Source organism: Artemia sp. Qi Xiang Cuo, chromosome 4, assembly GCF_049724085.1.
Source record: "Artemia sp. Qi Xiang Cuo chromosome 4, ASM4972408v1, whole genome shotgun sequence".
Taxonomy (NCBI): Eukaryota; Metazoa; Arthropoda; class Branchiopoda; order Anostraca; family Artemiidae; genus Artemia; species Artemia sp. Qi Xiang Cuo.
In genome coordinates, this window is record NC_142797.1 from 10589963 (window position 1) to 10614749 (window position 24787).

The window sequence follows — 24787 nt, forward strand, 5'->3', positions numbered from 1 at the left end:
ATAGAACTATAATATAATCTAATATTATTGTGTAATAAAATAATATGCAGAGGATTATATACTATGGAATGTAATATAATATGGGAGAAACATAGTTTAATTTACTTAATAACAAGCACAGAATTATGTCTATATAATGTCAATGACCAAACTTAATTTGTGAAATTAAATAATTTGTTATTGATTATTTATTCAATTGATAATTTCATTCTTCAGTAGCTATTTAGTCTTGATTTAGTTTTATTTAGTATTGAAACACTCTTTACAATGACATTTTGAAAAGATTGCTGGCAATATGAGCCAATTTTTAGCCAGACTAGTGATTTTAAAACAATACCAAATTTAGACTTCATATACCCTTCAATGGAGGATAGAATTTCCCCTGACTTCATAGCAGCTTTATCTTTTGTTTTCTAGCTCGACATTAATCCCTCTAAGAAAAACAAAGAAACAGACAATGCAAATTTAATATAGAAGAAGTACAAAAAGAGATTGAAAGACTTTACTTTTTCTTTGCATTAAATGTAGAACAAAATGGCCTTTATATTTGCAGTTTATATTTGCACCGGACCAAGATGTGCACCGGAAGCACATCAATCACATCATTTGTCTTCATTTTTAGCTGTTCAGGAGTGTCTTCGCCATTGATTCTTCTACCGTTAAATAAAAAACGTAGTTTTTCAAGTGGTAAGTCCTGAAAATATAGAATATTAAATTAACTAGAGGCGCATATTATCAAATGAATCCTGCAAAAAAAAGAAAAAAAACGGGCTTAACAGCATAGCCAAAGCACTAAGTTAACAGTTGTTTTGATGCTTTGTTTAATCTAAGACGTTAGAAAGTCAACTGTATTAAAGGAAAAGAACTTCCAAGGAAAAACTAATCAAAACTAGGCTTATCAAAACTAATTAAAAAAGTAATTTTGATGTAGAAATTGAATGATAGATATTTGAACTGAATTTTAACAGCAGGTCCCTTCAGAGCTCACGTCAGAGGACCCAGGATTTTTTGTACATTGAATGTTGGGTGCATTCATTGGAGTGGTACAGTAAATCTATTTTTTTATTCCTCCAAATGCAAGTCAAAGTTGTAAAAAAGAAAACTGCACCCAAGCTAAGGAGAGGGAGGCTCTCATTTTTCTTACTATGAATAGATACAGATAAAAAGAGAACTTTATACAAGATGCAACATAATGAAAGCATATCTTATCCACTTTTTATAGGATGAAATAAAAAATAATTTATAAAATGAAAAGAGCAAATTTAAGACCAAAGTTGGTCTTAAATTTTCACTTGCTGACTCCAAATGCAAGTCAAATTTGTAAAAAAGCTAACTGCATCCAAGCTAAGGAGAGGGTGGCTCACATTTTTCTTACTATGAATAGATACAGATAAAAAGAGAACTTTATACAAGATGCAACATAATGAAAGCATATCTTATCCACTTTTTATAGGATCAAATAAAAAATAATTTATAAAATGAAAGGAGCAAATTTAAGACCAAAGTTGGTCTTAAATTTTCACTTGCTGACTCCAAATCCTCCCCCCCCCCATGCCCATCATTCCCCCAAACACATCCAATGAAAATTTTGAGATAGCCATTTTGTTCAGCGTAGTTGATTTCCAGAAAGAAAATATATTTTTGAGGAGGATACTCCCCCACAACCCTCAGGGCAAGGGTTTTAAGTTATGCCCTGGGGGCATATAAGGTTTTTATAGAAGGTGTTGTCGTAGAAACTTCAACACATGCTCATTCGATTGGAAATTAAATAGCTAGTGCCCTTTTAAATAGTCGAAAGCGATTGGAGTGTAACTAGCCCCTTCCCCCCCCCCCACGCCCATCATTTCCCCAAACACATCCAATCAAAATTTTGAGATAGCCAATTTGTTCAGCGTAGTTGATTTCAAGATAGAAAATATATTTTTTGAGGAGGACAATCCCCGACAACCCTAAGGGCAAGGGTTTAAACTTATGCCCCGGGGGCATATAAGGTTTTTCTAGAAGGTGTTGCCGTAGAAACTTCAAAAAAGGCTCATTCGAATTGAAATTAAAGGGCTAGTGCCCTTTTTAATAGTCGAAAGTGATTGGAGGGCAACTAGCCCCCCCCCGCCCCGCAGTCCCCCAAACACATCCAATCAAAATTTTGAGATAGACATGTTGTTCAGAGTAGTTGATTTCCAGATAGAAAATATAATTTTGAGGAGGACACTCCCCCACAACCCTCAGGGCAAGGGTTTTAAGTTATGCCCTGGGGCACATAAGGCTTTTTATAGAAGGCGTTGTCGTAAAAACATCAAAACATGTTTGTTCGATGGAAATTAAGGGGCTAGCGCCCTTTTTAATAGCCGAAAGTGTTTGGAATGTAACTAGCCCCCCTCCCACGCCCCTCATTCCCCAAACACCACCAATCAAAATTTTGAAATAGCAATTTTGTTAAGCGTAGTTGATTTCCAGATATAAAACATATTTTTGAGGAGGATACTCCCCCAAGACCCTCAGGGCATGGGTGTTAAGTTATGCCCTGGGGGTATATAAGGTTTTTATAGAAGGCGTTATCGTAGAAACTTCAAAACATGCTCATTCGATTGGAAATTAAAGGGCTAGTGCCCTTTTTAATAGTCGAAAGTGATTGGAGGGCAACTAGCCCCCCCCCCCAACGCCCATCATTCCCCCAACCACATCCAATCAAATTTTGAGATAGCCATTTTGTTCAGCGTAGTTGATTTCCATATAGAATATACAATTTTGAGAAAGAAACTCCCCCAGAACCATCAGGGCCAGGGTTTTAATTTCTACCCTGGGGGCATATAAGGTTTTTTATAGAAGGTGTTGTCGTAGAAACTTCAAAACAGGCTCATTCGATTGGATATTAAAGGGCTAGTGCCCTTTTTAGTAGTCGAAAGTGATTGGAATGCAACTAGCCCCCCTCCCCCACACCCATCATTTCCCCAAACACAACCAATCAAAATTTTGATATAGCCATTTTGTTCAGCGCAGTTGATTTTCCGATAGAAAATATATTTTTGAGGAGGACACTCCCCCACAACCCTCAGGGCATGGGTTTTAAGTTATGCCCTGGGGGTATATAAGGTTTTTATAGAAGGCGTTATCGTAGAAACTTCAAAACACGCTCATTCGATTGGAAATGAAAGGGCTAGAGCCCTTTTTAATAGTCGAAAGTGATTGGAGAGTAACTAGCCCCCTTCCCCTCCCTCTATGCCCATCATTTCCCCAAACACATCCAATCAAAATTTTCAGATAGCCATTTTGTTTAGCGTAGTTGATTTCCTGATAGAAAATATGTTTTTGAGGAGGACACTCCCCCAGAACCTTCAGGGCAAGGGTTTTAAGATATGCCCTGAGAGCATATAAGGTTTTAATAGAAGTTATTGTCATAGAAACTTCAAAAAAGGCTCATTCAATTGGAAATTCAAAAGGCCTGAACCATTTTTAATAGTCGAAAGTGATTGGAGGGCACCCCCCCCCCCCCCCCCCACGCCAATCATTCCCCCAAACACATCCAATCAAAATTTTGAGATAGGCCTTTTGTTCAGCGTAGTGTATTTTCAGATAGAAAACATATTTTTGAGGAGGACACTCCCCCACAACTCTCAGGGCAAGGGTTTTAAGTTATGCCCTGGGGGCATATAAGGTTTTTATTGAAGGCGTTGTCATAGAAACTTCAAAAAAGGCTCATTCGATTGGAAATTCAAAGGGTTAGTGCCCTTTTTAATAAACAAAAGTGATTGGAGGGCAACTAGCCCCCCCCCCCACCCCACGCCCATCATTCCCCCTAACACATCCAATCAAAATTTTGAGATAACCATTTTTGTTCAGTGTAGTTGACTTCCAGATAGAAAATATGTTGTTGAGGAGGATACTCCCCCATAATCCTCAGGGCAAGAGTTTTAAGTTATGCCCTGGGGGCATATAAGGTTTTTATAGAAGGCGTTGCCGTAGAAACTTCAAAACAGGCACATTAAATTGGAAATTCAAAGGGTTAGTGCCCTTTTTAATAGTCGAAAGTGATTGGAGGGCAACTAGCCCCCCCCCCCCCCACGCCCATCATCCCCTCAAACACATCCAATCAAAATTTTGAGATAGCCATTTTGTTCAACGTAGTTGATTTCCAGATAGAAAATATGTTTTTGAGGAGGACAATCCCCCAAAACCCTCAGGGCAAGGGTTTTAAGTTATGCCCTTGGGGCATATAAGGCTTTTATAGAAGGCAGTGTCGTAGAAACTTCAAAAAAGGCTCATTCGATTGGAAATTCCAAGGGCTAGTGCCCTTCGTAATAGTCGAAAGTGAATTGAGGGCAACTAACCCCCCTCTCACGCCCACCTTTTCCCCAAACCCATCCAAACAAAATTTTAAGACAACCATTTTATTAAACGTAGTTTTAAGTTCTAGAAATTAGGTCTTTGAGGATTACAACTCCCCCAAAGTCCTCAGGGCAAGGGTTGTAATTTAAGGATTCTCTGAATCCTTCATATTATTTCTTATGGAAGGGATGCTCGTATAAACTTTAGAGAGGGCTCATTTGATTGAAAATTGAAAGTCCTTGTTCACTTTTCAAGAGTCAAAAGAGATTGAAGAGCAACTAGCCCCTCTCCCTGCCCTAAATGCATCAGATAAAAATTTTGAGATATACATTTTGTTAAAATAGTTCAAAATTCTGATAACAAAAAACTTCGGTGTCGACACAGACCACCAGGGCCCAGGTGTAGGCGTTGTAAGTTATGCCCTGGGGCATAACTTATTAAGGGGGTTTATAACTTATGGGAAGGGGTTTTATATGGGAAGAACACATAGGAAATATATTATAATTATCCGATTATAAGGTTAAAATACATACTCTGTGATAGATGCAAAATTGCTTTGGCACACAAATTCCTATGAAGGTCAATTCCAAACAGTCATGATCCCTTTGTGTCAGCAAGTGAAATGGTCTAAACCCCCTTATTGGAGCTATTTTTCAATCCATTCATTGTTGTCAATCACTGTCCACAAGTTATGCAAGCTATTGTTCATATATAAGGTTTTTATCAAAGAGGTAATCGCATAGACTTTGAAAAAAGCCTCATTTGATTTAAATTGAAAGTTCTAGATCCGTTTTTTAAAGTCAAGAATAATCGGACTGTAAGCACCCCCCCCCCATGCCATAAAAAACTTGAAACTTTTTGCAATCAAAAACGAACAAAAATTAATTAAAAAATACTTTCCGAAAAATAAGTTTTTAAAATAAAAGTAACGGCCATTTTAAAATTAAGATCAGCAGATAATAATTCATTTTAAATTTAAAACTCAAAATGACCAAAAATCACTATTAAAGAATAACTGAAATCCAAACCGAACAGATATTAAATAAACAATCATAGCAAAAAACATACAACAAGTAATAATGTAAATGAATAAATAGATCTTAAAGCGAGTAATCCTTAGATTGAATATGAAAATCAAACTTAAAACGAAAACAAATATTTTGCTATTAAAGTATAAATGAAACTTAAAACGAACAGAAATTAAATAAACAATCAATGCGAACAAACATACAATATATATTAATGTAAATGAATAAATAAATCTTAAAACGTGTGAAACTTAAATTGAATATGCAAATCAAGTTTGAATCGAATAAAAAGAACTACAAAAAAGAGTTTTGGTATCGTCTCACTGCAGAAGCCTAAAACCTACTGCGTCATTGGCGCTTTACTGAAAACCAATTATATTACAAAAGTTTTCTTTTGTACTTAATATTGAAAGTAAATATTAAAATTACAGTATAATTTTGAACTGATGAGCTTTTAACAATTTATATCATTATGCATCAAATATTCAGTTTAATTTATTAGTTCTTTTCAAGATTGGTCAAGACAAATATAATTTCATTACAAGCAAAATTTGGATACTGCCCCCTTCTTTAACTGAAAAAACCTCAAGCCTTCTACGTCATTGGTGCTTCACTGAAAACGAATTACTCGTATATTACAAATTTATTATTTTCCAGTTGCTAAAGCATTGAAAATGAAACTAAAAATTGCAGTGAAAAAAAAAATCTTGAACTGATTGATCTTTCAAAAATTAATATCATTATATATCTAATATTCAATTTGATTTTCTTTATACTTTCCATGACTGTTGAAGACTCGTATAGTTTTGCCATTTTTTTTAACTCTGCAATTTTTTTTAACTAATTGTGTTAGTTTGTTATGAAAACATTCTATGGCTTCTAGGCATTCCTATTTGAGCGGAGAACTGCACCTCAAACATTGTGGAACATGCATTTTCTTGCATGAAACACCAAAATATAATAAAATGTCAAGTTTTGGAAAGTTCCACCACTCGCAAGCAAGTGCCATTGGTATTTTTTAATTCAAATGGTCAATTTAGGGGGTGGAGGGTAGGCTAATTCCCATAGCAGCCCCATCCCGTCGTAGTATGGTTCATATTTTCCACACCTGGCGTCCGGACTATCATATAATCTACCAAGCATACAACTACCCCAATCAGTATCAATAAATAAATGAAACCCAAAACGAACAAAAATTAAAATAAATATTAGAGTCAAACTCAAAACGAGCATAAATTAATGTGAATAGGGTTCAAAACCCCTATGCTTTCTAAAAGCCAGAATATAATTTGTACTTTACTGAAAAAAAATTCAAATGAGTTTACTGAAAAAAAATGTGCATTGTAAATTTAATATACATATGCTGATATTTATTCCCTAAAATCTTAATTAATTTTTTATTTCTAAAAGTTACAAAAGTGAAAATATTTCAAATAATTGTTTTCAGTAAAGCGCCAATGACGCAGTAGGTTTTAGGCTTCTGCAGTGAGACGATACCAAAACTCTTGTTTGTAGTTATTTTTATTCGAATCAAAATTGATTTGTATATTCAGTTTAAGTTTCACTCATTTTAAGATTTATTTGTTCATTTATATTGGAATATATTTTATGTTTTTTTCCATTGATCGTTTATTTAGTTTCTGTCTGTTCTAAAGCTTATGTATTCTTAAATAGCAAACTATTTGTTTTTGTTTTAAGCTTGACTTTCATATTCAATCCAAGCATTACTCGCTTTAAGAACTATTTATTCATTTATATTATTACTTGTTGTATGTTTTTTGCTATGATTGTTAATTTAATTTCTGTTCGTTTTGGGTTTCATTTATTCTTTAATAGTAATTTCTGGTCGTTTTGAGTTTGAATTTTAACAGGTATTTGTATCTCCAGACCTTAAGTTTAAAATTGCCTTTACTTTTCTTTGAAAAACTTATTTTTCGGAAAGTTTTTTTAATTAATTTTTAAAAAATCTAACTGTACCCAAGCTAAGGAGAGGGTGGCTCACATTTTTCTTACTATGAATAGATATGGATAAAAAGAGAACTTTATACAAGATGCAACGTAATGAAAGCATATCTTATCCACTTTTTGAAGGATCAAATAAAAAGTAATTTATAAACGAAAAGAGCAAATTTAAGACTTCAAATGAGCAAAAGATAGGTCCTAAATATTAAATCGATTCTTCCATGTGTTTGCTGTAATTTTCACAAAACATTAAATTGAAAAAAAAATAATAACCTCTGTTTTGCATTAACATTCATGCATTTACAAATGTTAACTTTTGGAGAGACTTCGAAGGAAACAAATTTTTTTTGGTAAACTAAGAAAAATTCAGACAAATTTGGGAAATGGAAGCACAGTGTCAACCCTAAAAAAGTACCAACATAAGTGTGAATTCGCAGCAGCTCAAATCCATCAAAAGCCTAGAGTCACTCAAATTTTTTTTTAAGGGAATTAGGGCTTTATGGTAACACCATGCTTATTTTCGCCATACTTTTTTTAATTTGTTTTCCAAATTTTTAGCATTTTCTTTCATTAGTTCCTAGGTTGCTCTACCTTTTACATTCTAGTTGCTTGGCATTTCAAGGGATGCTATTGTGAATCTTATGTTAACATATTCAAGTAATATTTTCTTCCATTCAAAATGACACCACTAGCTTATATTTGCGCAAAAATTAAGTATGTAAGCCAATTTTAAACTCTTCTTTCTTTCTATAATAATTACTTACTACATTATCACAAAAACGCTTCATCACCAATTTCATTCTTTGACATTTTCTTAATTTGAATATAATAGGGAAGACGTCAATGCAATTACCTTGTCTGAAAGTTGTCATTTCAACTTTTACAGTTAATACTGTCAAACTAGAATGATTCTCTCTAAAATGAAAAAAATTAGTTAACACTTTATATAGCAGACTCCTTACTAAGCATGGGCACTGTTCTGTTTTTCTGAAGAAACAGAAAAAAATAAACAGGGCTTGAATAAAACAGAACAGAAACAGAACAGGTCAATAAAAAACAGAAGACCTGTTCCTGTTCCTGATCGGTTTTTTTACAAAATTAGAAAACAGTTGTTTTTGATCAAAAAGCATCTGTTTAAACAGCTGTTTTTGATAAAAAACTACACTTGCCATGGGTAGTGCTTTTCTGTGGCGGTAACACTTTTGAGAAAACTTAGCACTCTTGGTGCATTTTTTCCACAAAAAAGAGCAGTTTTTCTAATATAGGGGCGAAAAATTGTCTGCGCACATAAATATTGCTTTCATTTTTTTCTTTATGGTTATTTTTCTTCCATTTTCCTATTCCAAAAATAGACTATTATGTTTATAATACATACTTATTATTCGAGACATTTGGAAAAAAAAATTTCAGCATGAAATTACGCGGTCAGCTCAAACTAATTAGCATTTAAGCAGAGCATATAGTTGATTTGAGAGGAGAAAATTTTTCCCTCCCGACCAGGCTCCCCCCCCACTCTATCCTGATGTGTGGAAGTCATCTTCAACAAAAGTAACAAAGAAGAACAATGCGCGGGAAAATGAAAATTCTTACTGTCAATTAAAAATTTTTTTGTTACCTTGCAGCTTAAAGCAGCCTTTTAAGATTAATTATTTCCAAGCCAATTTGTGGGGAAATTTTTCCAATAATACCCCTCAAATAAACCCCTATGCCTTCCCAAGGCCAGAACAAAATTTGCACTTTACTGAAAAAATATTAATGTTTTTGCTTTTATAAATTAAATAAATCAAATAATATTAGCATTTTGATTACTAAATATCAGTATATGTATATTAAACTGAAAATACATATTTATTTGTATTTTTACAGTAAAATGAAAATTTTGTTCTGGCCTTGGGAAGGCATAGGGGCTTTGCGCCCAACTTATGTTAATTTCTGGTCGTTTTGAGTTTGACTCGGTTATTTATTGTAATTTCTGTTCGTTTTGGTGTTTCATTTATTTATCGATGCTGATTTGTGGTAGTTTCACGCTTGGTAGATTCTTTGATTTTATTTTTGCTCATTTTTTATTTAATGGAGTTCTTTACTTTTTTTGAAAAACTTATTTGGTGGAAAAAGTCTTTTAATTAATTTCTGTTCGTTTTACGAGATTCGTTTAATTCGTTTAATTTAATTCGTAATTCGTTTAATTTCTGCTCGTATATTGACATAGTCTTTTCAGGGAAAAAGAAAATAATACTTTAAATCTTTTCGTTTTTTAAGACTTTATAGTTTGGCCTGCTATTTGTATGCTGGAGAAAAATTTTCAGCAATTTTTAACAACCTACACCCTTTTAAAAATCTGGACACAAATAGTACTATTTGATTTCATACCTCCTCTAGTTGACCTGAAATGGAAAACTTGATACCATTTGAAAAAAAAATCTGTTTACTTTCTTTGATAGCTTGGATACACTTCGGCTATTTTGATTTGGTTAAATTTTAAGAGCAGAAGTAGCCCCGAAAGTTTGAATATAATACCCTCAGTCGTTCTTGGGATACTGCTGAGATGCCTAATTGGGAATTGGCATTATCACAGTGCATTTTGATTTTATCTAAAGGCAACATTTAGCTTTTAAAAATAATGGGCAAATTGGAAGGTAGGCGGGGAGGGTGGAAGTGGAAGGAGGATTAGTTGCCCTCCAATCACTTTCGACTATTAAAAAGTAGATCAGCCCTTTATATTTTCAATCAAATAATCCTTTTTCAAAGTTCCCACGATAACTCCTTCGGTACGAAGTGTCGTGGTCTTAACAGCAACAACAACAAAAAATAATACATTATACCCACATCGATCTTTACTATAAAAATGTCAAGCCTTCCAATCACTTTCGACTATTAAAAAAGGCACTAGGCCTTCGATTTCCAATCGAATGAGCCTTTTTGGAAACGACAAAGCTTACTATAAACACCTTATATGCCCACAGGGCATAAATTACAACCCTTATCCTAAGGTCTGTTAGGGTGGTTGCCATCCTCTAACACCGAATTTCCAGAACTTTCAACTACGTTAAACAAAATGGCTATCTCAAATTTTGATTGGATGTGTTTGGGGAAATGTTGGGCGAGAGAGAGGTGGTAGTTGCTCTCCAATCATTTCAACTATAAATATGGCACTAGCCCTTTCAATTTCCAATCGAATGAGTCCATTTCAAGTTTCTACTACAAAGCTTTCCACAAAAATCTTATATACCCCCACGGAATAAATTACAACCCTTGCCCTGAGGGATGGGGGGGGGGGAGGGGTTCATTTTCAAAGACCTAGTTTCTAGAACTTTCTACTACGTTGAACAAATGGCTATCTGAAAATGTTTATTGGATGTGTTTGGAGGAATGGTGGGCGTGAGAGGTGGGTTAGTTACCCTCCAAACACTTTCGACTATTGAAAACGGAACTAGCCCTCTCAATTTCCAATTGAATGAGCCCCATTTGAAGTTTTACGACAACTCTATCTATAAAAACCTTATATGCCCTCAGGGCAGAACTTACAACCTTTGCCCTTGGGGCTCTGGAGGGTTTGTAATCATTAAAAACAAAATTTCAAGAATTTTCAACTATGTTGAATAAAATGGCTATCTCTAAACTTTGATTGAAGGTTTTTGGGAAAATGGTGGTCGTAAGAGTTTACTCTTTACTCACTTTCAACTATTAAAAAGGCAATTTCAATTTCCAATCAAATGAGCCCTTTTTGAAGTTTCTACGACAACGCGTTATATAAAAACCTTATATGCCCCCTGGGTATAATTTACAACCCTTGCCCAAAGAGCTGTGGGGAGGGGGCTTGTCATCCTCAAAGACCTAATTTCCAGAACTTAAAACTACGTTGAAAAAAATGGCTATCTCAAAGTTTTGATTAGATGTGTTTGGGGAATAGGTGGGCGTGATAGGCGGGTTAGTTGCCCTCTAATCACGTTCAACTACTAAAAAGGGCACTAGTCCTTTGAATTTGCAATCGAATGAGCCTTTTTTGAAGTTTCTACGACAACGCCTTCTATAAAAAACCTTATATGCCCCCAGGGCATAACTAACAACCCTTACCCTAAGGGCTTTGGGGAACTGTCCTCCTCAAAAACATAATTTCTATCTGGAAATCTACTACGCTGAACAAAATGGCTATCTCAAAATTTTGATTGGATGTGTTTCGGGAAATGGTGGGCGTGGAAGGGGTGTCAGTCTCCTTCCAATCACTATCGACTATTAAAGAGGGTACAAGCCACCATAATTTCCAATTGAATGATCTCTTTTCGAAGTTTCTACGACAACTTCTTCGATACGAAGTGGCCTGCTCTAAAGGAAAAAATTATTAAATAATACATTGTGCCAACATCGTTCTTATATGCCCCCAGGGCATAACCTTAAACCCTTGCCCTGAGGGTTATGGGGGAGCGTTCCTCCTCTTTACTTAGTCCCCGTTTCTTGTCTCGTTATTGAGTGCCCCCGTTGTTTACAAGGGCAGCGCGATCGTGCTGCCTATGATTTATGCACCAGCGTTCCTTATAAATCTTATATGCCCCAGGATATTATTTACAGCCCTCGCATTGAAACCTCTTATCGGGTTGTCATCCTACAAGACATAATTTCCACAACGTTCAACTACGTTGAATAAAATAGATATCTCAACATTTTAATTGGATGTGTTTTGGAAAATGGTGGGCGTGAGAGGGGCATTAGTCACTATCCAATCACTTTCAACTATCAAAAAAGGCACTAGCCCTTTTCAATTCCCAATTGAATGAGCCCTTTTCAAGTTTCTACGACAACGCTTTCAATAAAAACTTTATATGCCCCAAGGGTATAACTTACAATCCTTGCACTGAGGGCTCTGAGGGGGTTATCATCCCAAAATACCTAATTTCCTGAACCTTCAACTACGCTGAACGAAATGGCTATCTCAAAATTTTGATTGGATGTGTTTGGGGAAATGATGGGCGTGAGAGGGGCGTCAGTCGCTATCCAATCAGTTTAAGCTGTTAAAAAAGGCCCCAGCCCTTTCAATTTCCAATTGATTGATCCCTTTTGAAGTTTCTACGACAACGCTTTCAATAAAAACTTTATATGCCCCCAGGGCATAACTTACAACCCTTGCCATGACGGTTGTGGGGGGAGGGGTTGTCATCCTTAAAGACCTAATTTCCGAAACTTTCAACTAGGTTGAATAAAATGGCTATCTAAAAATTTTGATTGGATGTGTTTGAGGAAAAGGTGGGCTTGAGAGGGAGGTTAGTTGCCGTCAAATAACTTTCGACTATTAAAAAGAGTACTAGCCCTTTGAATTTTAAATCAAAAGAAGTCTTTTTCAAGTTTCTACAAAAAAGATTTCAGTAAAAAACCTTATATGCCCCAAGGCATAACTTTGTCCCTTGCCCTGAAGGTTATGGGAGAGTGTCCTCCTCAAAAACATATTTTCTATCTTAAAATCAACTACGCTGAACAAAAGGGCTAACTAAAAATTTTGATGGGAGGGGTTTGGGGGAAGGAGGGGCGGGGGGGTGGGGCTAGTTGCCCTCCAATCACTTTCGACTATTAAAAAGGGCACTCAAAATTTTGAGATAGCCATTTTGTTCAGCATAGTTGATTTCTAGATAGAAAATATGTTTTGAGGAGGACACTCTCCCATAACACTTTATTTCCAATAGAATGAGCCTGTTTTGAAGTTTCTACGACAAAGCCTTCTATAAAAAACCTTATCTGCCCCCAGGGCATAACTTAAAACCCTTGCCCTGAGTGTTTTGGGGGAGTGTCCTCCTCAAAAACACATTTTATATCTGGAAATCAACTACGCTGAACAAAATGGCTATCTCAAAATTTTTATTGGATGTCTGGGGGGTCGATGGGTGTGGGGGGGGGGGCTAGTTGCCCTCAAATCACTTTCGACTATTAAAAAGGGCACTAGAACTCTCGATTTCCAATCGAATGAGCCCCTTTTGAAGTTTCTACGACAACCCTTTTCATATGAAGTGCCCTGCTCTAAAGGGAAAAAATAATAAATGATCATCGTGCCAACATCGTTCTTATGTGCCCCCAGGGCATAACTTAAAACCCTCGCCCCGAGGGTTGTAATACGAAGTTTTGAAAAAAAAAAACAAAAAAACATTGTGCCCACATCGTTCTTTACTTAGGCAGCGCTATCGCGCAGCCTATGGTTAGAAATAAGGAATGGTTGTATGTCTACTCTTCTTATTCTATATTTCACTAATTCATTATCCTCTGTGTAACTTGCTTTGCTATTGGGAGCTTTCTTTAGGGCAGCAGCCGGACTTGATATATATTTTTTTTGAGTTGGTTTGGGTTTGTTATTTACAGCACCAGCCGCCTACTTTATTTTTGTGCACATCAATTATATCCTTCCTTTTAAGATGGTATATAAATGTCGTGGTAGAGACTCCCTTAGCCTTTAGAGACACTTTGCGGAAATTGCACCTGATACTTTCTGTGATTCCTTTTTCAAATGGGATATCCAGAGAGATAGCTTAGAAGTTTTAGTTAGAACATCCAAGTCGTCATCAGAAGATGACATCATGCTTTTCTTAGCACAAAGGTTGATTTTAGGATTTTTTACAAAATTAGAAGCACCTTCCAGTAGCCTACTATTTTAAAAATTGCACCTCCACCCAAATATCTGACCTCTTTCACCTCACTGGTATAACTAGGGGAAAGGGACCAATTGCCTCCTGAGCTGTTTTGTTGGCACAATAAGCCAAAGAATATGTCTGCTTATAAAAGCAAAATGACATATCCCAACTACGGTTTCATAACAACTTAGACTATTTGAAGCACAATATTAATTTTTTACGGGAATTAGCTTGTCTATAATTGGTATTTATGAGACTGATAAATCAAATAATTCACTGCTTAGTGTTAATTTTTTGATGTATGGTAAAAAATACTGTGTTCACCAGAAGATTGGTATCCTACTGAATGAGAAAAGTATATCAGCATTTTATAAGAATTTGTCCCTTCCAGAAAATTAGCTAGTTTCAACTCTAGACTTTTCCTTGAAAAGATTTCTATTGATTTTAGAGATGATTTTAGTAACATGAGAAAAAGTATTTTTGGCTATCTTGTTATGTTGATGTAATAAAGAATTGCTAGCAAAAACTTATATTTCTACTGGACAAGACTTCAATACATTTACATTGCTCTCTGACTAAGCATTTAAGAGAATTTTACAAATAAATAATCAGTATTTATCATGCATAGGTCAGAACGGTAATCGTAGCAGGTCTATGTTTTTTAGCAGCATAAATTCCATAAAAACAGTTAGATTAAAGTTCTTGCGGCTAAAGCTGCAAATTATTTCCCATGTAATGTAGGAGACAGAGGCCCTACCACTAGAACCAGGATACACAGTAATAAGTCATTTGTTTGTATCCTGCTTCTTCTGGACAGTAGCTGTGCAACTTTCCTGCTCAATTGATGGAATAATATACTGTAAGCAATACGTCGTTTTAGTGGAATTTAAACTGCACCTTTACCGTCTTAACACTCAGGGGCGGATCTAAAGTAAAATCTCTGGCGAGGCCTAATGTGACAAGGTTACCAATGAGCAAAATCTTGGGGGGACCCAATGTGACAAAGGTACCAACAATTGACGAAATTGACAATTTTTTCTAAACAAAGGAGTGAAAAAAAAGTAAGGAATGAGGGTGCAGGAAAAACCTCGGAGGGGGAGCCGGGTCCTCCCTGGATTCACCACTGCTAACACTTACGCAACTACCTACAATTATCTGACTCCTAGTCCCTAATTCTGCCTAGCTGAAACAATCAAGCAGCACTATTTGATACGCTTGACAGACTGAGTTCCATCATTTTACTTACGTTCCAATTCTAGAAATCGTATGAGAGGTAACCACGCTTCTACACAATTTCAAATTATGTTTTAAAAATCATTTTGCAAAATCAAAATTCTCAAATATCTCATTCTCGTATCACTTAAATAAAATCAGAAACAGAAGAAAAACAGGTAGGAAAAAAACAGAAACAGGACGAAATAGCTATTATAAAAACAGAAACAGAACAGGTAAATAGAAAACAGGTCATCTTTTTCTGTTCTGTTTCTGTTTTTTTTGCATAAACAGAACAGAAACAGGTACTTTAAAAACAGAACAGAAAAAGAAAACAGAAAAAGTGCCCATGCTTAATCCTTACAAAATAGGGTCACATAAAGGACTCTGGAGTTCTAAAGCAGAGGCAATTTCCTAGGGAAAATGTAGAACTGTTATCAATTAGTCATTTTGGCCACAGTAAGGACATAAAAGCTGAAATTTAATTTAAAATAAGAAATAGAATCCCATTGTCCAGATAGATTAGACAAATTTAATCTTTGGGGAATCAAGACTTCAGAATCCAGGCCTCTTATCCCTTTGCAAAAGTCATGCATTAGGCCTATTAAAAAATAAGGCTGCTGTTTTTTGCAAGTTTTCCTAAGACCCTGCTGACACACTCCAGGAGATCCAAAATTGGGCCTTAAAGATAAGAGATACATCTTTATTTATCACTCTACATAACTTTGTCAAACATCAAGTGATTGAACATGGTTAAAAAAAGGTTAAAAATGAAAGTAGGGTAAAGGTACTGATGATTCGACAGTTTTTGTAAAAAAACAGTTTTTCTACTCTAGAAGTCTTAATTTAAAGACTTTAAGTTTGAAAAGGGTTTCAGTATGTAGGAAAAACATCTAGGAATCTAGCTGTTTGATGAGTGGTTTGAACTTTTGTCTGGAAAGGGTACTAAACTCCAATTTTCCGAAATTAGAGCATTTTCACCTACAAATTCGACACACCAAAAAAGTTACCTGTTTTCGACGCAAGTCGGAACCCAATTCGACACCCGTCTAAATACTTGGGGAATACTTGTGGGTGGAACCTGGTGTATTTGACACGTATATTCTTGTTTCTTTGTTTTTCTTCAACTTCATTTAATGTATAAAAGTATAAAAGAATATGCAAAAAGTAGAGGTAATAAAACTAACAAAATCATTTCAAGTATGTAGTATTTGGTATAACAAAATCGGTACAACAATTTTTAATATACATTATTAACTACAAATAGTATTTAGTATACCAAATTTGGTATAACAAAATTGTTTCACTAGCATTTCGGAAGGGATAGGGTCTAGGAAAATGGGAGTGGATTTCAAGAAATCTAAGAAGTTTATTTGGTTTAGTAGATTTTATTTTCATATGCACATTCTTAGTTTCATCCAAAACATAGGCCTATGTGTCATTTTGTATCAGATTTTGTATTTGATAAACTTTTTATTTTTTATTCGGATGAAGGATAAATAAGGGTATTATCTAAAAAAATATGGAGGGGGGGGGGCAAAACGAGGTATGGGGGGGTCAACTGCACCCCCCTCCCCTGCCCCATAGCAAATTCAACCCCAGCAGGGTATGTGGCCAAGCGGCAGTTTCTCAGATGATGGAAAAATCCAGTGTCTGTAAGTAAAACTTCAAAGTTTAAAAAAAAACCTTTTGTTTAAATGTTCTTTCATCTGAAATAGGCTATTATTATAAATAATAATCATCAAAATCTTTCGTTGCGCAGAGAGCACCCGTAAATTCGACAGCTATGGTGCCTATGGTTTCGTCAATGGATCCTGGAATTTTGACACCTATTATTTCTCATCTGTTTTACATGTTCAGTGAAGTTTTGACAAAGTCACCTATATTTTGACAGGGCCTATTGCTGTCTGTCCAAAATTTTGACAAGGTTACTACGAGATATTCGCCAAAGAAAATATATCCTTCGATAGAAGCCGATATTTACGCTTGAATGCGGCTGAAGGAACATTTTTAGTCCCCCTGGTATTCCACTACATCGAACAAGAATTTTCAACCCTTGGAACCTAGTTTCGACAATGCAATTTCCGTCACCATTTTCATTTAATTTTATCAAGAAAAAGCTAATGTGGCTACATTTCAGAGAAGATCAGATGTATCTCAACACATTGGCGCTTATCCCAACTTTTTCTTGCAATAAATAACCAAGTAATGACAGTTTGAACATTACATACCTGAAAATTTGTCGGGAGCTCCTATCGTGTCGAAAACAGGAAACTGACCGAATTTAATGTTCTGTTCATATCTGGTTGTACTGGATATAGTGTCCACGTTTCGCACTAACAAAATATAACAATGGCTCTAAGAGATGGTACTCTAAGTCACGGCTAAGCAGAGCTATCCCATTTTGAAGGAAAATCTCGACAGTGGTTCAGAAATTGCACTGTCGAATCATTGGTGCCTTTACCCTATATATCAACCATTTATTATATATGGGCTATGCAACTCTTTAGAAACAAATACTCTAATGTGCAACATTACTACCTCTGAAACTGGGAAGTTCAACATAATTTTAATTATTCAAAATTGATCGGTTATCTCATATTTTTCAACTGATTGCAGCTTGGCCTTCTTTAGGGCAAAATCACAGTCTACTGCAACAACATGGCAGAAAAAGCCATGGCAAAATCTTTTTTACTATTTTAAAAAGGCCCTTGAACTTTCAATTTCCCTTCGAATTATTCTTTTTACAACTCCCTAGGACTATTCATTTGATACAACAGCCCCTTCAAAAAAAAAAAGAAAAAGACTACACATATTCATTATGACCCTTCTGAGAAAACCTACAAAATTTATTATTTTACTAGATAGGGCTTGAAACATCTAAAATAAAGTTTCTTGAAATGTGAATGTTGGGGCTCTGTCCCTTTTTCAGATAGATGACCATTTATTATTTGATTAGATTTGCTTATAGTACAGTTTGAAAGTACATGCTAAATTCCCATTGCCAAGGCAGTAATTCACAAGAAGTGAAATATTGATTAAATTTTTGTCCAGCTGATCTTGGTCATTGAAAGATAATGTGTTATGGAAAAAAGTTGGTTGATTTAAACTCTAATTTATTGGATTCATTCATGCCATTCTGGGGTCCACCTCATTGCAAGTTTTTCTTTTATGAAAATAGTAATATTGTTTTTAGTTCATTTATAGAATTCAGGGTCTATGTTTCTATGTTAATGTTGTAAGTTTTGTTGGAGTTGACATTGGAAAATAAAAGGGAGTATTTTTTTCAACTGTACAAGATTTTTCCCAAGTCCTGGCAGGGTAAGAAAAGATTTATGTAGGAAACAGGTGGAAGTTGAAAGATCTGGAGCCAAGCTGTGGAAGCACAAGCACAGAAAGAAGCCTAATAGAGATTGCAAAGTTAACATTTACTGATTTACTTCTGTATGGGTGGACCAGCATGGCATGTGGGTGGCTATTTATCTTATGGGGGAGATGTTAGGGCTCTGCCCCTTTTTCCTTTCATATAAATGACCCATTTCTTTTTTGAATAGATTTGCTAATAGTATAATTTGAAAGTATAAGCTAAATTCTTGTTGGAAAGGCAGTAATTTCACAATAATTGAAACATTGGTTAAATTCTATTAATCAGAGGTACCATGATCTGTCACCACTAATATCTTTGCTAACTATCTTTCCAATGTTGAATTAAAAAGTATAGTATTCATCAAAATAATTACTCTTTTATGGGTGATTTTTCCTTTTTTAAGAGTTTGGAAAATTTTCTCATACTCATAACTGTTGATGGGTAATTTAAATTACCTTAAATCGCAGCTTGGAGCAAAATTAAGGATTTTCATCCTTGTAATGCTCCATTATGACTTCAATGGGTTTGAGGTTGAGGACTCAACAGCTTCCCAGTTGTACAGGAACTCTTGCTGCAGCCATTCTTTGTCCAAACTTCTCTTGAAAGCACCTGTTGAATCAGCAGCCACTGTATTTTCAGAGAGTAGATTCCACAAGTTTATTACTTGTTGGTTGAAAAAATGACTTCTTTCTCGGACTAAGGAGTGTTTCTTGAAGATCTTTTTAGAATGACTTCTAGTGACAGATTCTGGGGGAATGACCTCTAGTGTTCTGAGGGAGGGGTTAGGAGACAAGGGAGCACTTTTTTTGAAATAATTTTGTGGGTCATTATCATGTCACCACGTTTCCTCCTGTATGCAAGAGTAGGAAGCTTCAAGTGATGTAAAGGCTCTTTGTATGGCATTTGTGTGAGACTTTCGAACATTTGGGTTGCTCTTTGTTGAACTCTTTCTAGAATTTGTTTGTCCTTCTTGAAATAGGGTGATGCCAGGGACATTCCAACCTCTAGGAATGGGCGAACTAGTGCCTTGTAGAGCTTCATAAACATGCTTGGACGTCTGCTAGAGATAGTTCTTTTGATCATTCCGAGAGATTGGAGGGCAGACAATGATACAGATTTTGCATGGGTGCTGAACTTTAGTTGATGATCAACAATGACTCCAAGATCTCTTTCTTCAGAGACTGCAGAAAGGGGGTTACCATGGAGATGGTAGTGCTGATGTGTGTTATGATTACCAAAGTGGATTACATGGCAATTGTCAATATTGAACAAGAGGAGACATGTATCAGCCCAAGTCCCAAGAATATTAAGATCATTTTGAATAGATTGCCAGTCAGAGGTTGTGGCTGCTTTACCAACAAGTTTTGATCCATCAGTATAAAGAGTGAGGAGGTTTGATAGGAGATTGGGTGCATCATTTATATATAAGTTGAAGAGAGTTGGCCCAAGAATGGTCCCCTGGGGAATGCTGCTTAAAACAGTTGTAGACGAGGAGCAATGAGGGACACCTTGAAGGTCGTGAACTCTTACAACTTGTGTTTGTTCTGAAAGGAAACTCTGTATCCACTGGACAATAACATCATCAACAGCTGCTGCTTTTAGTTTGGCGAGGAGGAAATCATGGCAAACCCTGTCAAATGCTTTTGAGAGGTCCAGGAGCACCATATCAACAGTTTAATCATTATCCAATAATGATATAACATTTTCGCATGTGTGTATGAAATTAGTATCGATAGGTCTTGAAAATCTGAAGCAATATTAAATGGAAGTGAGGATGTTGTTAATTTGCAAGTGCTGAATTAGAGCTCTATTGACAAATCTCTCAAGCACCTTTACAACTGCAGAAGTGATGCTAATAGGACGGTAATTTTCTGCATTATCTTTGAGGCCTTTGTTGTGGATTGGTGTTATATAGGACTTTTTCCAATCTGATGGTAGTTCTCCATTTTGTAGGGACAGCTGGAAGAGTTCACACAAGGGACAACTGAGAACAATTTGGCATCCCTTAAGAAGCCTTGGGTGTATTCCATCTGATCCTTTGAATTTATTAACATCAAGTTTTTCTAGGCTATTTAAGACCATATCTTCGGTAATTGATAGTTTTGGCATTGGATGACATATTAAGTTTGATGGTGCTGCAGGAATAGTTGAACAAGGTTGGATGGCAAAGGCAGAGGCAAACTGGGTATTTAATACATTGGCCTTCTCTATTGGTGATGAGTGGGTTATGCCATTATGTCTGAGGTCAGGAATGATGTGATGGTTTCGATTTTTGGCAGAAACATGTCTCCAGAAAGATTTGGGGTTTGTCTTGATATCTGTGGCAAGCTTTTCCTCGTGCTGACTTCAATTCCTTAACTACATTAGAGGCAAGATTCTGAGCCTTTGCGTACCTTATCCAATTTTCCTGAGATTTCTCTTTGTTGTACCTTTTCCAGGCTCTGGCTTTCCTGTTAATTGTTCTTTTTGCATCCTTTGTGAGGAATGGAAGCGTTTATGGCTGTTTGTGGTAGATGATATCGGAATGCTTTTTTTCAATTGATAGGAGGGCTTCTTTAAAACTTGTCCATGATATATTAATATCAGAAATAATTAGTTTTGCTTGGTAGTCAATAAAAGTTTGAAGACAAAGATTAGGTTGCAGATGTATGTTCAAGGATAACACAGAGAGGATAATTGAAAATGAATTTTATCATTTGGAGTAATTATAAAAGGACAACTCTTTTGATGTAACCCATATAGCCTATTGTCATCAGAACTAAATTCTTGTTGACTCAATTCTTACCATACTTAATACTTAGAGATCTTTACTGCAACCTGTAAATTTGGCAAACCCAAAATTTAGTGCAATAAGCAGTATTTGAGGGGGCAGTAGCTGTCCTCACACACAGGATAGTTCCTGTTCCATTTTTGTTTAAAGATCACTCCTTGATTTGAAGATAAAAATGTATGTTAGTCTATTTAATTATGAACAATGCATTTTAAACATCAACTTATTGTAGAATAATACAAAAGGCATTTCAGAGGTGGATGTGGTGTTAAATATGCCACTAAAAGCAGAATAACCTTAAATTTATATTCAAAGGAGCCCTCTCCCAGTAATCAACAGCCACTGGTCAAATACAGATGTCACATAGAAGCTCATAAAGACAAACTTACCATCCTCTATTTTGGAAAAATAGAAATTATTTTGTATTTTTATATTACTTGCCATCCTCTATTATATGTGAATCTTAAAGGGGAACTTTCTTAAACAGCCAAAGATTTACATTTTGGTTTGATTGTTTCTACTATCTGAATATTGTTCTATGCTGATTAAAAATAGGCCTACCTATGGTAAAATTCTAGTTTAGCTACTTTTTGCTATCATGGAAAGGTTTAAACTTTACCCTGAATTGGTATATATAGGGGTGGGGTAAAATTCATTTCCAACAAAAATGATCATTATATTTGGAAAGAGCATAAAAAAGACATCAAGTGGTCTATTTGATTTATTTGTAAGTCAATAATATGATTTGGTAAATATTTAGGCTACCTAAAATTCTACTTTAGCTAATTCTACTTACCTCTACTCCTTCTCTTTCTAGAAGGTCCTGAAATTTGTCAAAAATTAGGAAATGTATTTGTATATCTTTAAAACCTTATAAATTGCAATTGAGCAAAGTTGTGAAGCTGAAAACTATTTTGTTGTACTTCATTTAAGCAGGAAATCTATTTTGCAAGGTTTCATTTTTAAATAACACACAGATTTTTAAAGGTGATCAAATGACAGGACCCTCTAAAGGGAGTAGGGTAGAGGTAGCCTAGGTACTTCAAAATACCTTCCCATGACCTACTTTAGGCTGTAGATGCATCCCTGAAAGTTAAATTTTTTTTAACCTGACCCCTTTCCAAGATATCAAAAAGTAGCTAAACTAGAATTTTATGAAACTTAGGCCTATTTTTAATCAGCAGATCTCTCAAAGATTGGACATTGTCAGATTACTGGGGGCTATGATTGAACTTGTTTCATAGCCTAGCTACCTCAAAAATAAAGAAATTATAAAATTTGCTCTTTATGCTAATAATAACTTAAAAAAATACGTGGGGTTGCAAGGGAGGAATGGTAACTGACACAAAGGCAACTTTAGCAATAAGCTAATACAATCCAAAAATGCCTCTGCTTCAGTGTTAGCCTGTCTCCGTCTGGAGAGCCACTACCATACATCTTTACCCACTAAATTAAACGTCTTCATTACAATCCTGAACTGCATGAACTTTGGCCTACTTGTTTATCATCTCAATAATCTGCCCTCCCATTATTTAAATTGTGGTTGTTCAGCTTTTTTAAATATTTCCGCCAGACAAATAGAGACGTCTCCAAATTAGTTCGTTTGAATTAACAATCACAAGACAAAACTAACAGTCACATAGAAACAGTCCATGTGTAATTCATTATATACAAGCAAAATACACATATCCAATTAAGTGGAGGCCCCGTACCCAAGGCCATTTCCTAAGACGCTCTTAGAGACCAATGAACTCTCAGTGCGGGTTATATTTGGCAGACGGCCATAGCCGAGTTGGTTGCGCAATCGATTTCTTTGGCCTTGAGTGAAGTCAATGCTTTTCTTGGTGCTATCGCGAAACAGATTTACTAACATCTTAATGAATAACTATTTGCACAACTGTAATTGCTTCCGATTGGGTGTGGTTTTCTTTTACTGCCAAGTTAGGCAGTAAAAGAAACCAAGTTAGGGGGCCAGAGGGCGTAGGCAGCATATTGTCTTTGGGGGGGGGGGGCAGTCGATAGTGTGATGGGGGGCCTTTTATCAACTGCTTTTTCAGCCATATCTAATGTAAATTTGAAGGTCTAGGGGGGCAGCTGCCCCTTTCCCTACGCCCATGGAAAGCCCATTGTGACAAGGGTGCCAAAGAGCAAAATCTTGGAGAGGGGGTTCAGATGTAACAAAGGTACCAATAATTCACCAAATTGACAAATTTATTTAAAAAAAGGTAAAAAACAAGATAAGAGGGGGCCAGAAAAATCTTTGGGGGGCAGAGTTTCCCAATATCCCTAGATCCGCCAGCTGTCACACTGCAATTGCTTCTGAGTAGGTGTGTTTTTTTTTAGATCGCCAAGTTAGTTGTGCAATCAATTTCTCTAGCCTTTAGTGAGGGTAAATACTTTTCTGTGGAATGATTTAGGATGGAGGCTAAGCAGTTTCCAATGATTTCAGAAATATTTAACTGCTGTAGGATTTGAACAGGACACCCCTATGCATAAAGGGATTACGCACAAGCTAACTTAACTAACAAGTCAATAATTATAAACTGTTCTTAGTAATTGTATATATATATACTGGTTGTTAGTTGCGTTAGTTGCGCAATCAATTTTTCTAGCCTTGAGAAAGTCAATGCTTTTCTTGGCACTATTGACAAAGATATTTACTAACACCTTGTTCATTAAGTAGCAGGGGCGGATCTAGAGCAAAATCTTAGGGAAAGCCCAATGTGACAAGGGTACCAATGAGCAAATTCTTGGAGAGGGGGTTCAGATGTGACAAAAGTGCCAATAATTCACCAAATTGACAAATTTATTCTAAAAAAAGTAAAAAACAAGATAAGAGGGGGCCAGAAAATCTTTGGGGGGGGGGGGGGCAGAGTTTCCCCATATCCCTAGATCCGCCAGCTGCCACACTGCAATTGCTTCTGACTAGGTGTTTTTTTTTTTTTTAGATCGCCAAGTTACTTGTGCAATCAATTTCTGTAGCCTTGAGTGAAGGTAAATACTTTTCTGTGGAATGATTTAGGATGGAGGCTAAGCAGTTTCCAATGATTTCAGAAATATTTGACTGGTGTTGGATTTGAACAGGACACCCCTATGCATAAAGGGATTTGGCACAAGCTAACTGAACTAACAAGTCAATAGTTATAAACTGTTCTTAAAAATTTATTCTAAGCAATAGGTTTTCTGTTAGTGAATATTGCTTCCTCCTATGAGTCGGTCAGTATGGAAATTTCTTAAGGAACTCATGGTCCTCCCTGCACCCCACTCTGAGTCTTGGCCCCCTTCATGACTTCCAAGCTCCCCGAACCTTGTTTTTCTTACTCCAACTTTTAGCCCCCCTCCCCTCTCTAACTTTTCCCCCTCCTTCCTCCCCCTAACATTTTTTAACTTATACATTCTTAACTTTTTTCATGTCTAAATAACATTCCGTACACTTATAACACGAAATATTCGGTTAATATTTTTGGAATATGAAATAAAAATTGTATATATATACTAGTTGTGATTTTCTATTTTA

The 24787-nt window shown here is 35.8% G+C and overlaps 1 protein-coding gene across 1 annotated transcript; it reads right to left on the bottom strand.

The window, feature by feature from the left end:
* Nucleotides 1–449: 449 nt before the first annotated feature.
* LOC148952776 (small ubiquitin-related modifier-like) lies at nucleotides 450–22858 on the bottom strand. Its single transcript, XM_089087420.1, has 3 exons — nucleotides 22768–22858; nucleotides 8078–8228; nucleotides 450–694 (listed from the first exon to the last, which is right to left on the bottom strand). Exons 1-3 carry the CDS (start codon nucleotides 22797–22799, stop codon nucleotides 542–544), a joined length of 336 nt encoding a protein of 111 aa, XP_088943546.1. The 5' UTR covers nucleotides 22800–22858; the 3' UTR covers nucleotides 450–541.
* Nucleotides 22859–24787: the final 1929 nt, after the last annotated feature.

Bases quoted from the DNA above. Each gene is read 5' to 3' on its own strand.
- LOC148952776 (XM_089087420.1), bottom strand. From the start codon at position 22,799: ATGGGAGGGCAGATTATTGAGATGATAAACAA. The intron at 8,229-22,767 runs GTAGGCCAAAGT...TTTTCATTTTAG, and splicing joins ATTATTGAGATGATAAACAA to AGAGAATCATTCTAGTTTGA. The intron at 695-8,077 runs GTAAGTAATTAT...CTATATTTTCAG, and splicing joins AGCGTTTTTGTGATAATGTA to GACTTACCACTTGAAAAACT.